This window comes from Microtus pennsylvanicus, chromosome 2 (assembly GCF_037038515.1).
Source record: "Microtus pennsylvanicus isolate mMicPen1 chromosome 2, mMicPen1.hap1, whole genome shotgun sequence".
Taxonomy (NCBI): domain Eukaryota; kingdom Metazoa; phylum Chordata; class Mammalia; order Rodentia; family Cricetidae; genus Microtus; species Microtus pennsylvanicus.
The window spans coordinates 152,380,498-152,393,715 of NC_134580.1; the positions used below are offsets into that span (position 1 = coordinate 152,380,498).

General features: G+C 45.9%; 2 protein-coding genes across 3 annotated transcripts in view; one reads left to right on the top strand and one right to left on the bottom strand.

The window, feature by feature from the left end:
- Window positions 1-5,792, bottom strand: part of Dido1 (death inducer-obliterator 1) — a 52,637-nt gene extending 46,845 nt beyond the window's left edge. The window contains exon 1 of the mRNA XM_075963330.1: window positions 5,671-5,792. The gene's annotated coding sequence lies outside the window, so the exon portion shown is untranslated. The remainder of the gene's footprint in view (window positions 1-5,670) is intronic.
- Window positions 5,793-5,918: 126 nt separating this feature from the next.
- Gid8 (GID complex subunit 8 homolog) lies at window positions 5,919-13,218 on the top strand. Of its 2 annotated transcripts, none has more exons than XM_075963333.1 (5): window positions 5,919-6,120; window positions 9,340-9,469; window positions 10,531-10,727; window positions 11,301-11,498; window positions 12,314-13,218. In XM_075963333.1, the coding sequence occupies exons 2-5, from the start codon at window positions 9,352-9,354 to the stop codon at window positions 12,485-12,487; spliced, it is 687 nt and encodes a 228-aa protein (XP_075819448.1). In that variant the 5' UTR covers window positions 5,919-6,120; window positions 9,340-9,351; the 3' UTR covers window positions 12,488-13,218. The 2 variants fall into 2 exon arrangements, with proteins under 2 accessions (XP_075819448.1, XP_075819449.1); XM_075963334.1 differs by having other exon boundaries at window positions 6,114-6,411.

Here is a 13,218-nt window from a genome sequence, read left to right on the forward strand (position 1 = left end):
CACCAGCTGCTTTGCACAAAGCAGAGCAAAGTAAAGCAGAAGCCTTTGGTTCTTCTTTAAAGACAACAGGAGATTCAGATTTGCAGCAGATCTTTCTCTGGTAAGGCTACACCCATACACAACTGAGAACCAGCATCACCTGCCATCACAGTAAAGAGCATAGGGTAATGGCAGAACAGAAGAGCCAAGAAAACAATTCACAGACTTTGTAGACATGTGTGGTAACATTTGTATTGCCAGCATAGAAGAGACTGAGGCAGTAAGGAGTGAGTTTCAGTCTAGCTTTGGCTACAAACTGAAACACTGTCTTTAAAAACAAAACAAAAAAACCCAACAGGCAGTGGTAGTACACACCTTTAATCACAGCATTGGTGAGGCAGAAGCAAGTGTAACTAAGTTTTAAGCCAGCCTGTTCTACAGAGTGAATTCCAGGGCAGACAGGGCCAGAGAAACCCTGTAGATTAGATAGATAGATAGATAGATAGATAGATAGATAGATAGATAGATAGATAGATAGATAGATAGATAGATAGATAGATAGATGGATGATAGATAGATAGATTAGATAGATGATAGATAGATAATAAAAAAAAAACCAACCAAACAACAAAAACCAGCCAGGGAAACACTGTGAGACCCTATCTCAAAAACAAACACACACCAAAGCTTGTGTGTGTGTTACAAACTAATGTGTCCAAAGGAAAACAGAATCTATGCAAAAATACCCAAGGTCGGGCGGGGCTGGAGAGATGGCTCAGCAGTTAAAAGTACTGGCTGCTCTTCCAGAGGTCTTAAGTTCAATTACCAGTACCTACATGGTGGTTCACAACCATTTATAATGGGATCTGATGCTCTATTCTGATATAAAGTCCACAGAGTATTCACATACATTAAATAAATAAATAAATAATTTTTTTGAAGGATGAGAGGTCAATCATAGTCTCTTTTTGGGATTTATTTTATGTATAGAAGTGTTCTGCTTGCATATATGTATGTGCACCATGTGTGTGCCTAGGGCCCCCAAATAAGTCAGAAGAGGGAGTCAGATTCCCTGGAACTGGAAGGAAAAGTTCCTTCCTTCCAACAGAAAAAAAAAAAAAAATTGAAGAGTAAATGTGAAGCTGTTTTGCAGATTCTACAAAAGCCAAAGACTCCAGAATGTCAGGGTTTATGTTTTTGTTGAAAGTAAAAGTATATAGTATATACAGAGACAATGTAGTTCTGGCCATGCCTGGTGGCACACACATTTAATCCCAGAATTTGAAAAGCAGAGAGGCAGGATAGTCTCTGCGTTCAAGATTAGCCTGTCTACAGTTACACCCTATCTCAAAGTGGGAAAAAAGCCATTCTGTACAACATGGCTAGCATCCTGGCATCTGAACATTAACCTAATGGAAGTGTTCTGTATTTTATCCTCAGAATGCTTTTCCCTCTTAAAAAAAAGCTCTATGATATTTGATTATTCAGCGCGGGGACTGAATCCACTATGGATTATCTGTGCTAGACATTTGCTTTACCACTGAGCACCATCTCAGACCCTTGATGTTTTTTCAAATTTTATTTAAAATTGTTTATTACTGTGCTATGTGTATAGCCATACCATCACCAGCATAGGTGTGGTGGAATCTTCTCTCCTTCCACCTTTACATGTGTCCCCAGGGTCTAGAACACAGGCCATCAGGCTTACAGCATCATGCAGCTAGCACAAACACCTTTTACCTGTTGAGCTACCTTACCGGCCAATTCTTTCAAGCCCATATACTTTTAGTTCTCTCCAGAGCTGCTGTTTCTTTTTCTTTTCCTAAGACAGGGTTTCTCTGTGTTGCCTTGGTTGTACTGGAACTCACTATGTAGATCAGTCTGAGCTCAAACTGGGGAGATTCACCTGTCTCTGCCTCCCAAGTGCTGTTGTTAAAGCTATGTATAACCAACACCAGGCTTGAGAACTGCTACTCTTTAACAATGAAACCATTTCAAATCCCTTCCTGTCTTGGCTTGCAGAACATTGGCACCTTTGACCACAGGGTAGCCCCTCCTACTTCAGGGCCAAATCTTATGGCTTTTCTCCCTTAGGTCCACCTAGTACACACAGGAAGTTCGGCTAGTTAATGATTCCACCAGGCCGATGATATTCCTGTGGACTTGGCAGCTGTCTCTGGACATGCCCACCTATTTCCTACTCTCTGACATCCTTAGTACCACTGCACATAGGTCTTCATTACTCTGCTCCACTCTCCTATCTGTTCCACACGTACTGCAGAAATCCACCTCTACTCATCTAGACTACTCTTTCACCTGCTCCCCAGAACCTTCTCTTGTATACCTCAAACTCAAAAGCATTTCAAAGCCTAACACACAAAAACTGGCTCACAGGGGTTGGAAGATAGCTCAATGGGTAAGGGAATCTGAGTTCTAACCCCTAGCACCCACATAAAAAGCCAGAGTTAAGCAGGTACCTGTAACCTTAGCACTGTGTGGGTGGTGGTGAGGGGGCAGACAGGATTGCTGGCTACAAGTCTAGCTTTAGGTTTAGTGAGAGACCTTGTCTTGAAGAAATAGGTGAAGTGACAGAAAACACAGGCCATCTCCTCTGCCCCTTATGCATTCCTCAATGTACCTATCCCCACACAAAGAAAAAAAATGAGCTATTGTCTTCAAACCCTCTCCCCTTTGCTAGTATTCATCCTGGGGAAGGATCTCAGTAGTATTCACTCATTTATTTCCCCATCTACTCAACAGATTCATATAAAGTACCTAAAATGTACTGAATACTTTTATTAACTGAGATGCAGAGGAAAGCGGATCTCTGTGAGTTCAAGGCCAGCCTAGTCTAGCTACAGCTAGTTCCAGAACAGGAACCAAAAGCTATGGAGAAACCCTGTCTCGAAAATCAAAAAAAAAAAAAAAAAGTTAGTAATTTTGAAAACACTCTCGTATGGTCATTCTTCAGCATTCTAGTTTGAGTGTAAAATTAGGAACTTTGGATTGTGTATTAGAATATTAATTTTAAAAGTGGCTGTTGAATTTATTTACTTGAGTTTTGTCAATAAATAGATCAGAATTGGGCTGTTGTTAGCTGGTAGACTGCTTGCCTAGTAAGCACTAAGCTCTGAGCTCACACCCCAGCACCATATAAACTGGGTGTAGCGGCATATCTATGTTATGGAATAGAATATTTGTTTAACTACGTAAAGATGTGTTGCAGAATTGTTTAGCTATCTAAAGATGTGTTGCCGCTTTACCTTGCCTGTCTAAGGCACCTGATTGGCTTATTAAAGAGTTGAACAGCCAATAGGTAGGCAGGGGAGGGATGGGGTGGGGTTGTCAGGCAGAAACTAAAGGGAGGCCAGTCAGACATAGAGAAAACAGAAAAGCAGGATAGACAGTATGTAAATGAAGTAAGCGAGCCTCAGGGCAGCAAACAGATTAATAGAAATGGGTTAAATTTAAAAAAAAAAAAACCTAGCTAGAAGTAGGCGGTGGTGGTGCATGTCTTTAATCCTAATACTTGGGAAGCAGAGGCAGGCTGATCTCTGTGAGTTAATTCCAGCACTTAAGGTAGAGGCAGGAGATCATAAATTCTCTGTCATTCTTGCCTACACATACATTTAAAGCCAGCATAGACTACACAAGACCTTGTCTTTCAAAAAATAAAACCCCAGGCTGAACTAAGGGGCTCAGATCACTTGTTCTTTCAGAAGCAGAGTTTGGCTCTTACAACCTCTGCTACCAGGGTTCTGACGGTCTCTTCTGGCCTCCAGACCCACATGCTCAGGCATGCACACACAAAAATAAAATAAATCATGGGGAAAAACTCAGACTTTTTTGACACAGGGTCTCTCTATGTAGGCCTAGAACTCTCTATGTAGATCAGGTTGACCTTCAACTCAAATACTGAGTCTGTGCCACCTCATCCAGCCAAATTTCTTTCCTTTTAAAAAAGATTTATCAGGCATGGTGGCACACACCTTTATTTAATCCAGTACTCAGGAGGCAGAGGCAGGCAGATCTCTGTAAGTTCATGACCAGCCTAGTCTACGGAATAAGGCCTCGAGTTCCAGAACAGCCAGGGATACACAGAGAAACTCATATCTGGAAAATCCAAAATACAAAAATAAAAAAAATAATCACCCGAGCAAAAGACATAGACAGAACCTACTGGTGTTTAGGAAAACGGCCCAGGAAGTCCAAGCAGCTGAGGGGAAGCGTTTAGCACAGGAGTTAGGATGAAAGGAGTAAGAGATTTTTAGCTGGGCTTACAATAGGCAATCAACTTAAGAATGAATGCCTTACCTAAAGGAGGCCAGGTAAGAGAAATAATGTAAGTGAACATGCCTGTCACATTAGGAAAGCCGTTGTGGCTGAGGAACAGTGTGGAGGAAGGACTGCAGAGAAGAGAGCCCTTGGCACTGGCCGGCTGCTGGGAAGACACTTAACTTCCGAGTGAATCGTTCTCTTTAGGATACTGGCCTCTTTCCCTTGCACTTTAACCAGGGGTAAGCAGTACAAAGTGTTTACTGCAGTACTTCCTCAACAGCTTTGGTCAGAACTTTGGGGCAGCAGCTTCAGCGCATGTAATAAAACGCTCACAGCCCGCATAGTCATTATTCAACATAATCTGCTAAATTGGATTTACTTTCGGTGATTCAGTAAGTTGCTTTCTCTATAGACTCAGTTTTTGGGTTTTCCCCCCTTCTTTTAAAAGTCACAACTTGCTGTTGCTCTGTCTTTTTGGTTTTCCGAAACAGTTTCTCAGTGTAATAGCCCTGGCGGCTGTCCCCGAACTCACAGAAGTACGCCTACCTCTGCCTCCCGAGTGCTGGGAATAAAGGTTCACGCCACCATCACCTAGCTAACTCAGTTCATTTTTAAGCAAGTACACTCAACCATCTCGAAGCAGGCTGTCCAACATTCCAACCAGAAGCATTCCAGAATACATTTGCATTGCAATGACCGAATTTGCATTCTCCTCGGGTACACAATAAGCACATAAACATGCAAATACCTATCTACTAACTACGGCGAGGCAGTTTTCTAGGGCCTCCAGCTACCCCCAGCCCTTACAGCGAGCACTAAGGACCCATCCCCAAGGCAAGGAAGGAGTAACCGCGACTCCCAGGACATGGGGGTCCCTTCTCCGGCGGCAGGGTTTCCCTCCGCCGGCGTCTCGAGCAGGGTCCCCACCATACGCAGTTACACTCCGTGAACGCCCCAGACGTAGGAAGTTTCTCTGTGCCCGGGGGAAAGGAGTCCCCACCGTGAGCGTTTCTGAAGCACGGATGCGCTCCGCTCCATGAGTACCTTAGAAGCCGGGAATCACTTCCGTACATGCTCCCATCCCTGCGAGTCCCAACACTAAGAAGTCACCTTCGAGGATGCCCAGAAACGAGGCGTCCCTGCCCAAAAGACAGGAACCTCGCGGTCCGCTCCCGAGCTCCAGGCAGTGCTGTCCCTGACGCTGGTCGGGACTCGGTCATAACGTTCGCAGAGTAAAATCCGGAGGCCTTGCCTTTGGGATCAGAGCCCGGCGGACTACAGGCCGGAGAACGTCCTTCCCTTCTCGCGCATTCCCGCGTTCCCACACACCTATTCCCCTCCCCCAGCTTCACACACACACACCACACACACGGGCAAAAAAGCCAAAACCAAAACCAAGAAAAGACCCGGAACCTTTGCCTCGAACTCAGTCTACAGGTCTTCATTCCGGTGCTAGCACTCAGGACGCAGACGCCCCCGCAGCAGCCATCTTGCGCAGGAGGGGCATAGCTCTTTTGACTCTCGCGCCAACCCGTAGAGCTAGGGCACCGCCGCAGAGTTATGCGCAAGAACGGAAGTGGCGATCCAAGCGTCCGGTGACCGTCCGCCCGGCCCCTTCGCGAGAGGATTCCATTGGTTGCCGGTTCGCATCTCGAGATCTCGCGATCTCGCGAGAGGTGTCTGAGAGGCGGACGCCGGTGTGTCTACCTCCGCTTCGCGCCCCGCCCCCGCCGCCGCCGCCTCCTCCGCCTCCCCCTGCTTCTCCTCCCTATCTCCCGCTATCGCCGCCGCTCCTCCCCGGCCTCGGGAGCGGCTGCGGAGCCGCCGCCCAGACCGTGTCGCGCGGGAGGCGGGATCCGCACGGTAAGATGGCCGCAGCAGGCCCCGGCGGCCGTGCCGAGCGTCTCCATGGGGCTCCGGGGTGGGCCGAGGTGCGGAGGTCAGAGGTCGGGGACCTTAGCTGACCCGCCCCGGGTATGCTGAGCCTGCAGCTAGAGCCGGGGTCAGGGAAGTCGGTCCTGCCCTGCACGGCCTTGCCCCGGACCGAGAGGTCCGGAGGCTGCGCTCAGTTAGGGTGCTGCCGGGACCGGAATAGTTACTGCAAATGTTCCCGTGTGTCTGTGAGGAAAGCCGCTGTAAATCGGAGACTGGAAGGTGAAGATGCAGTTGCTTCGTTGAAAGTCATCTTCAGGGCTTAGGATGCTCTCCTGCCGCCTGTGTAATCGCTGGATTTGGGATCCCTGAGTCCTATAGAAACGTCGCCGGGTCTCTGTCCGCAGTCCGCTTCAGGTTGCAGAGTGGAAATCGAGAGGAAGGGGCCCAATCAGGGAACATCTTCCCAGACTTGCTTATGTATCCAGAATAAAAGTTGAATAAGAGTAAATTCTAAGCCGGGCGGTGGTGGCGCACGCCTTTAATCCCAGCACTCAGGAGGCAGAGACAGGCGGATCTCTGTGAGTTCGAGACCACCCTGGTCTACAAGAGCAAGTTCCAGGACAGGCTCCAAAACCACAGAGAAACCCTGTCTCGAAAAACCAAAAAAAAAAAAAGAGTAAATTCTGCTGCTGTTACCCTGTGGCTGTGGAGAGGCACAGTCCTATGACAACCCTGTTTAATTTCACTTCCCTCCTCTGCTGCTACTTTTCAGGCGGCTGGGGCCTCCAAGTCTGCCAGAACTGGAGGTCCTCCTATGCCTCAAATTCGAAGCGCCTCCTCATTCCCTGCACACATTCTCCGAAAGTGGGCTTTGAAACTTTAATATCTTATGGTTTTTATTCTTGGACACTCTTGCTTAAATAACTTTCCTCCTTCCGGCGTGTTTCCCTAATTGCTGTTTCCAGCGTGGGTCCCAGGACCTGTAATCCAGAGGCCTACCACACCTCTCCCACTGCCTGAGTCCTCTGCACCCAGACTTGCCCTTCTCCTCCAACCTGTTCTACTCATCCCTCCCACGGTGTTGTGGTCCCATTTCTAAGGCTTGACACCTGAAATCTCCAGTCTCTGGTTGCCCCGTGCCTGACTTTTCTCCCTTCGTATTCAGTCCAGCGACAGCTGCCATTGGTATGGAGGCTAGAGTGTGATCCCGAGTGTCTGTTCTCTTCTGCTGTCCCCTGTGAAAGTCCTAGGATGTCTCTTTGTTGGACTGCTTAGCTCTCTCCACCCAGTGTGCATTCCGGTCAGCCCAGAAACCAGAGCTATCTTTCAGTTTTATGATTTATTAAAGCAAGTTAGCTTGCCCTTTGCAGTGTGCAAAGTAATATCCATGAGGTATATGTTGGTAACAAAGTGTGAAAAACGGTCCAGCTGGTGCTCCCAGAGCTACCCCAGCTGCCTTACTGTGGCTCTGCCATCGTGCCTTCCTCCCACATGAAACAATTCCTGTCAGATTCCATGTCATTACTTTAAAGTACTCAATGTTTAGTCTAAAGACTTGCCATGTAGTTTGTTTCATGTTGGTATTTAAAAGTGATACACACACACAAAAAAAAAGTGATACACAGCCATATTTCCTTCTAAGGTCTAAATGCTCTGAATGTAGAAGCAGTTTTTTTTAACTTTAATTTTTTTTTTTTTTGAGACAGGGTTTCGCTGTAGTTTTAGAGCCTGTCCTGGAACTAGCTCTTGTAGACCAGGCTGGCCCTGAACTCACAGAGATTCACCTGCCTCTGCCTCCTGAGTGCTGGGATTAAAGGCGTGTGCCACCACCGCCCGGCCTTAATTTTTAATTTTGTTTATTTTTAAGACAAGGTCTGACCATGTAACTGGCTGGCCCAGAACTTGATCTGTAGACCAGACTCAGTTTAGAGAGATCTTTCTGTCTCTGCCTCACAAATGCTGGGATTAAAGTTGTGTGCTGCCACACCCAGCCAAAACAGTTTTCTAAAAGCTATTTGTTGGCAAAACTTGATAACATGTTTCAGCTTCCTTTCCACTGAATGTGAATATGCATGCTTCACCAAATGATGTATGCTTGTCCCATGCTCCCGAGTCTCTGGAGAGGCTGTGATGCATAGAGCAGACCGGAGTGTATGCCATCTTATCTGCCAGCTACAGAACACAACCTACCCAGGGGTTTGGGCATGTCATCTATATCTCAGTTCCTTTATTCAGACTGGAGAATGAATGTTTTGGGGAGTAGTGTCCACCCTTTTGCTATCTCAAGGTGTGCATTGGAGAACAGCACATCTTCAGTGCATGTTAGACACTTTCTAGGATGCAGGAGTACAGTTGCTGCACTGCAGGAGACATCGTGTGTCCTTATAAGGAGTGTTTTCACCATGTGTGTTCCAACAAAACAGTTGGAGAAGACTCCATTCTTCACTAAGACTTGTCTTCATTTTGCCTGTATATTGGTGTGTTTTTTTTACATCATAACATGTAATTTTTAGTATAGAATTCTCCAATGACTGCCCTCTATACTTAGCTTCAAAACTAACCACCTTCTTCAAAGTGTGATGACTTTTCTGTCTGACACAGTCTGATGTCTTGGCCTCTTCATTCTAAGACTTTAGACTCTTTGCTTCATTAACCAGACTTCCTACTGGAGATGGAAGTTTCTGTCCTGCCCAGTCCCGTTGAGTCCCAAAGAAACACACAGAGGCTTATCTTAATTATAAACTCTTTGGCCTGTTAGTTCAGGCTTATTATCAACTAAGTCTTCTAACTTAAATTAACCCATAATTCTTGTCTGTGTTTAACTGCATGGCTTGGTACCTTTTCTCAGTGAGGCATTCTCATCTTGCTTCCTCTGCATCTGGCTGGTGACTGCATCTCTGCCTTTTCTCTTCCCAGAATTCTTAGTCTGGTTGTCCCACCTATATTTCCTGCCTGGCTACTGGTCAACATTTTATTAAACGAGTATAAGTGACAAATCTTTGTAGTGTACAAAAGCATTATCCCACAGCATCCTACCCTTGACCGTGTTACCTAGACATATGTTTTTCTCAGACCTGTTTTGCCTGTCAGTTTTAAGATTAAAAGTATCCTCCTATTTTTCCACTTCTTACTATATTGCTATGTTTATTTTCTGAAATGATTACGATGGGCATATAATTCTCCCTCAATTGTATCTTTTTCCTGTAGAAGTAAATCATAATGAGTTATGCAGAAAAACCCGATGAAATAACCAAAGATGAATGGATGGAAAAGCTCAATAATTTACATGTTCAACGAGCAGACATGAACCGTCTCATCATGAACTACCTAGTCACAGGTAAGGCTGGCTGTGACCATAGCTCTCCTGTAAGTAAGTAGCCCTTTACCCGGGAAGCATTATGATAATGTTAGGTTATGCTGAGAAATCATAAAAGCACAAAATTAACTTGATGTTTGTAAATCAAATAGACTTGTTAAAGATGATCTTTTTCTAGCCCTGGGTGGTATGGGTCACACCCATAATCCCCACACTTGGGAGCCTGGACTGTAATGTGAATGTGATACGTTTTCTCCACTTTCCTACTCCCTAAAAAAAATATTTTTCCTGTTAATAAAATAATTGCTCCAGATCTCTGAGCCCTTAATGCAACATCCTTTCTAGGCTTTTGACAGTTTTATAGTTAAGCCTTTATGATCATTCAGGGTCTTCTGACTCAGAAGGCTGAGGCAGGAGGATTCTGAATTCTAGGCTAGCCTGGACTGCGCAGCAAGACCTTATCACAAAATTTTAAAAAAAAAAAAGTTTTAGAGTAGGTTTAAAGTCTAAATAATTGATGCCTCTGGCCAGTTTGGAAAACCATTCTGGCCTGTTTGTAGGTGGAGGGGATGCAGAGAAGCAGCACTCTGGTGCTCCTGTCACGGGAGTGAAAGTCAGCTGTCTTTCTGCCCAGTTCTCACAAGTGAGGAATGGAAGTTCCTCCCGCACCTCTCCAGTTAATTTCTGCTAAAATTTCTTAGAAAGTGGCTACAGAAATCTTAGCCTGCCGTATCACCAGGCTAAGCACCACTAAAGCAGCTGCCCTGTGAGGATCCAGCAAGATGTCTGCTTCACCTGGGCTTGGCTCTTTCGCTCTGGCATCCTGACCTACAATGAGTTCCCGTCTGAAGGTGTTGAATCACAGCACACAATGGCTAGCAGTCTATAACCTCCAGGTTGAGGCTAGGCATTTTGGATAGCTGCAAAAGAATGACAGCATTGACTACTAATCACAGAAATAAATAAAGCCCCTGGGAAAGTGTGCTTTCTGTGTAGGGTCAGTTGGCAGTGGTTGGCTCTCTAGAGCTACAGAGCCTTCATTCCTGATCCTTTCCCAGCAGTGAAGGTAGTTTTCTTTTCAGAGGGCTTTAAGGAAGCAGCAGAGAAGTTTCGAATGGAGTCTGGGATCGAACCAAGTGTGGACCTAGAAACACTTGATGAGCGAATCAAGATTCGGGAGATGATTCTGAAGGGTCAGATCCAGGAGGCCATTGCCCTGATCAACAGCCTCCACCCAGAGCTCCTGGACACAAACCGATATCTTTACTTCCACCTTCAGGTGAGTTCCAGAAAGACGTTGGCGGTGTGTATATTAGTAGAAAATTGCTTAGTGTTGGGAAGGGAATAACAGGCTTTGAGGTAACTATTACAGTATGTACTGTAGAAACCAATACTTTTTAAAGGTGTGTGTGTGTGTGTGTGTGTGAGAGAGAGAGAGAGAGAGAGAGAGAGAGAGAGAGAGAGAGAGAGAGAGAGAGAGAGAGAGAACGAATACAGAGTCCGTTCCCTCTGGCCTTACCCAGGTTCTGGGGATCAAACGCTCCACTGGAGCAATCTGACCAACCTCCGTTTTGCTCTTAAAGGAAATGCACTATCTTAGAGATGCTAGAAAAGTCTTTCTTTTTTTCTTTTTGTGGCGGTGTTGGGTAGAACCCAGGGCCTTGACTACGTGCTAACCAAGGGCTTTAACACTAAATTACACCCTCAACCCCATAAGATAAACTTTTGACTGGGGCCAAGTGTTTATCTAGGTGTGTGTCTGCCAAACTTGGCCGTCTTTGCTGTTGGCCATACTGGGTGTCACCTACAGGGTGGGTGCTAGTTCAGCTTGTCTGTCTTTGATACTGACCAGCAACAGCACTTGATTGAGCTCATCCGTCAACGTGAGACAGAAGCAGCTTTGGAGTTCGCCCAGACGCAGCTGGCAGAGCAGGGTGAGGAGAGCAGAGAGTGCCTCACAGAAATGGAGCGCACGCTGGCCTTGTTGGCCTTCGACAGTCCTGAGGAGTCACCTTTTGGGGACCTTCTCCACATGATGCAGAGGCAAAAGGTAAAAGGCTGGTAAGGGAAGAGCTGTGGTCATGGACACTCAGGGGACCTGTGTAAAGATGGTACACGTGCTGCCCTTGTGAGGGGGTGAGAAACAGAGCCCTGGGTGAGGTACTCCAGTGGGGTACTGCAGCTCCTCTGCTCTGTACCCCTTTATCTTGTACAGTAGGAGAGGCAGCGTTACAACTGTCAGTATTCAAGACCCTTTACCAGTTTTTATTCTCTTCATCCTCTTAGCCTTCTTTCCGTCAATTTAGAAATGGGTATCCTAAGTATTTCCAAATAAGATCTGTCTATTCTCCTGAAACTTTTTCTTGTTCCTTCTGTGTGCTGTAAGCATTACAGCACATTGCCTCCCCAGAACCATGTCCTTTCCCCATGTACTGGATCCCTCTCTCCTAGGCCTCCGTCCTCCACATCCTATTAGATGTCTCCCCTCCTTGAAGATGTCTCGTTAAGGCTTCTGTTTTAAAGGGCCAGGACACTTGGCTGACCTCACTGTGACATTGCAGAAAGTGCAAGAGCCCCTGCAGATGAGGACCTTTTAGGGTCCCTGGAGTGGCTTCTACTCACATGTTTAATGTGTTTTTAAATTAGTGACAAGCTTCTTGGGTGTGAACAGTACCCAAATGGGCTGGACTACAGTGTAGTAGTAGAGTGCTTGCCTGATGGGCATAAGGACCAGGGTTTTATCCCTAGCGCTGAAAGATGTCTTGGGCCGGGCAATGGTGGAAGAAAAGATGTCTTAAGTATATTATCAGACTTGCTGGTAGTGCACATATGTGGCCATCTCTATTGGATTTGTTTCTTTTCTAGGTGTGGAGTGAAGTCAACCAGGCTGTTCTGGATTATGAAAATCGAGAGTCCACACCCAAGCTGGCAAAATTACTAAAACTGCTACTTTGGGCTCAGAATGAGCTAGACCAGAAGAAAGTAAAATATCCCAAAATGACAGACCTCAGCAAAGGTGTGATTGAGGAGCCCAAGTAGAGCCTGTGCACGGACCCAGCACTGTCAACCAGCACAGGACTCATTCCCTTCTGGCTGTGACTGGCAGATTTGTCACTGCAGTAGAGAACCTTTCCCCCTGTAATTTTCTTTGGCCCTTATTGTTTAAAAAGGGGAAATGGCCTTTTTAAACACTGGCAAACCCATGATGGAAGACACCACCTCTGCCTTGCCCTGCATCCCGAGGGTTGCACACTGCAGTTGATTCTCCCAGTGCTTCCGGTGTTGCTGACTCTAGAAGATCTGGTTTGCCAGATGTGTGCTACACTGCTAGGGAGTGTCACTCCAGCCGGTGGCTCAGGCTCAGTCTGTGAAGAGCGCTGACATCCGTTTGCTTCTGCTACTGTGCAGGCAGGCAGTGTTTATTCTCCTAGGTCTTCACAGGCTTTCCTTACCCGTTTTCTTCTTTTCTTTCTTCTTCCTCCTCTTTTTGTTCCTTCATAGGAAAGAATATATAAATTTGTAAATCTTAATTCAAAGATAACTTGTGTGTGGGTATTGAGTTTGGTTTGGTTCTTTACCTTTTGGTTCGGGCTGTGTGGCTTTTGGGAGGGGATATGTGTGTGTTTGCGTGAGGGATGAGGCTGTGTTTCTTAATTTTTTAAATATATTTTTGGTGCTGTATGTGATGAGAGACTCGTTCATAGTGAATCAATGAACTATCTCTTGTAGGCAACTTTGTTGAAAATAAAGATTTCTCTTTACTTCCAGAA

Coding starts and splice junctions, on each gene's coding strand:
- Gid8 (XM_075963333.1), top strand. CDS start 9,352: ATGAGTTATGCAGAAAAACCCGATGAAATAACCAAAGATGAATGGATG. Junction 9,470..10,530: donor CATGAACTACCTAGTCACAG/GTAAGGCTGGCT, acceptor TTTTCTTTTCAG/AGGGCTTTAAGGAAGCAGCA. Junction 11,499..12,313: donor ACATGATGCAGAGGCAAAAG/GTAAAAGGCTGG, acceptor TTTCTTTTCTAG/GTGTGGAGTGAAGTCAACCA.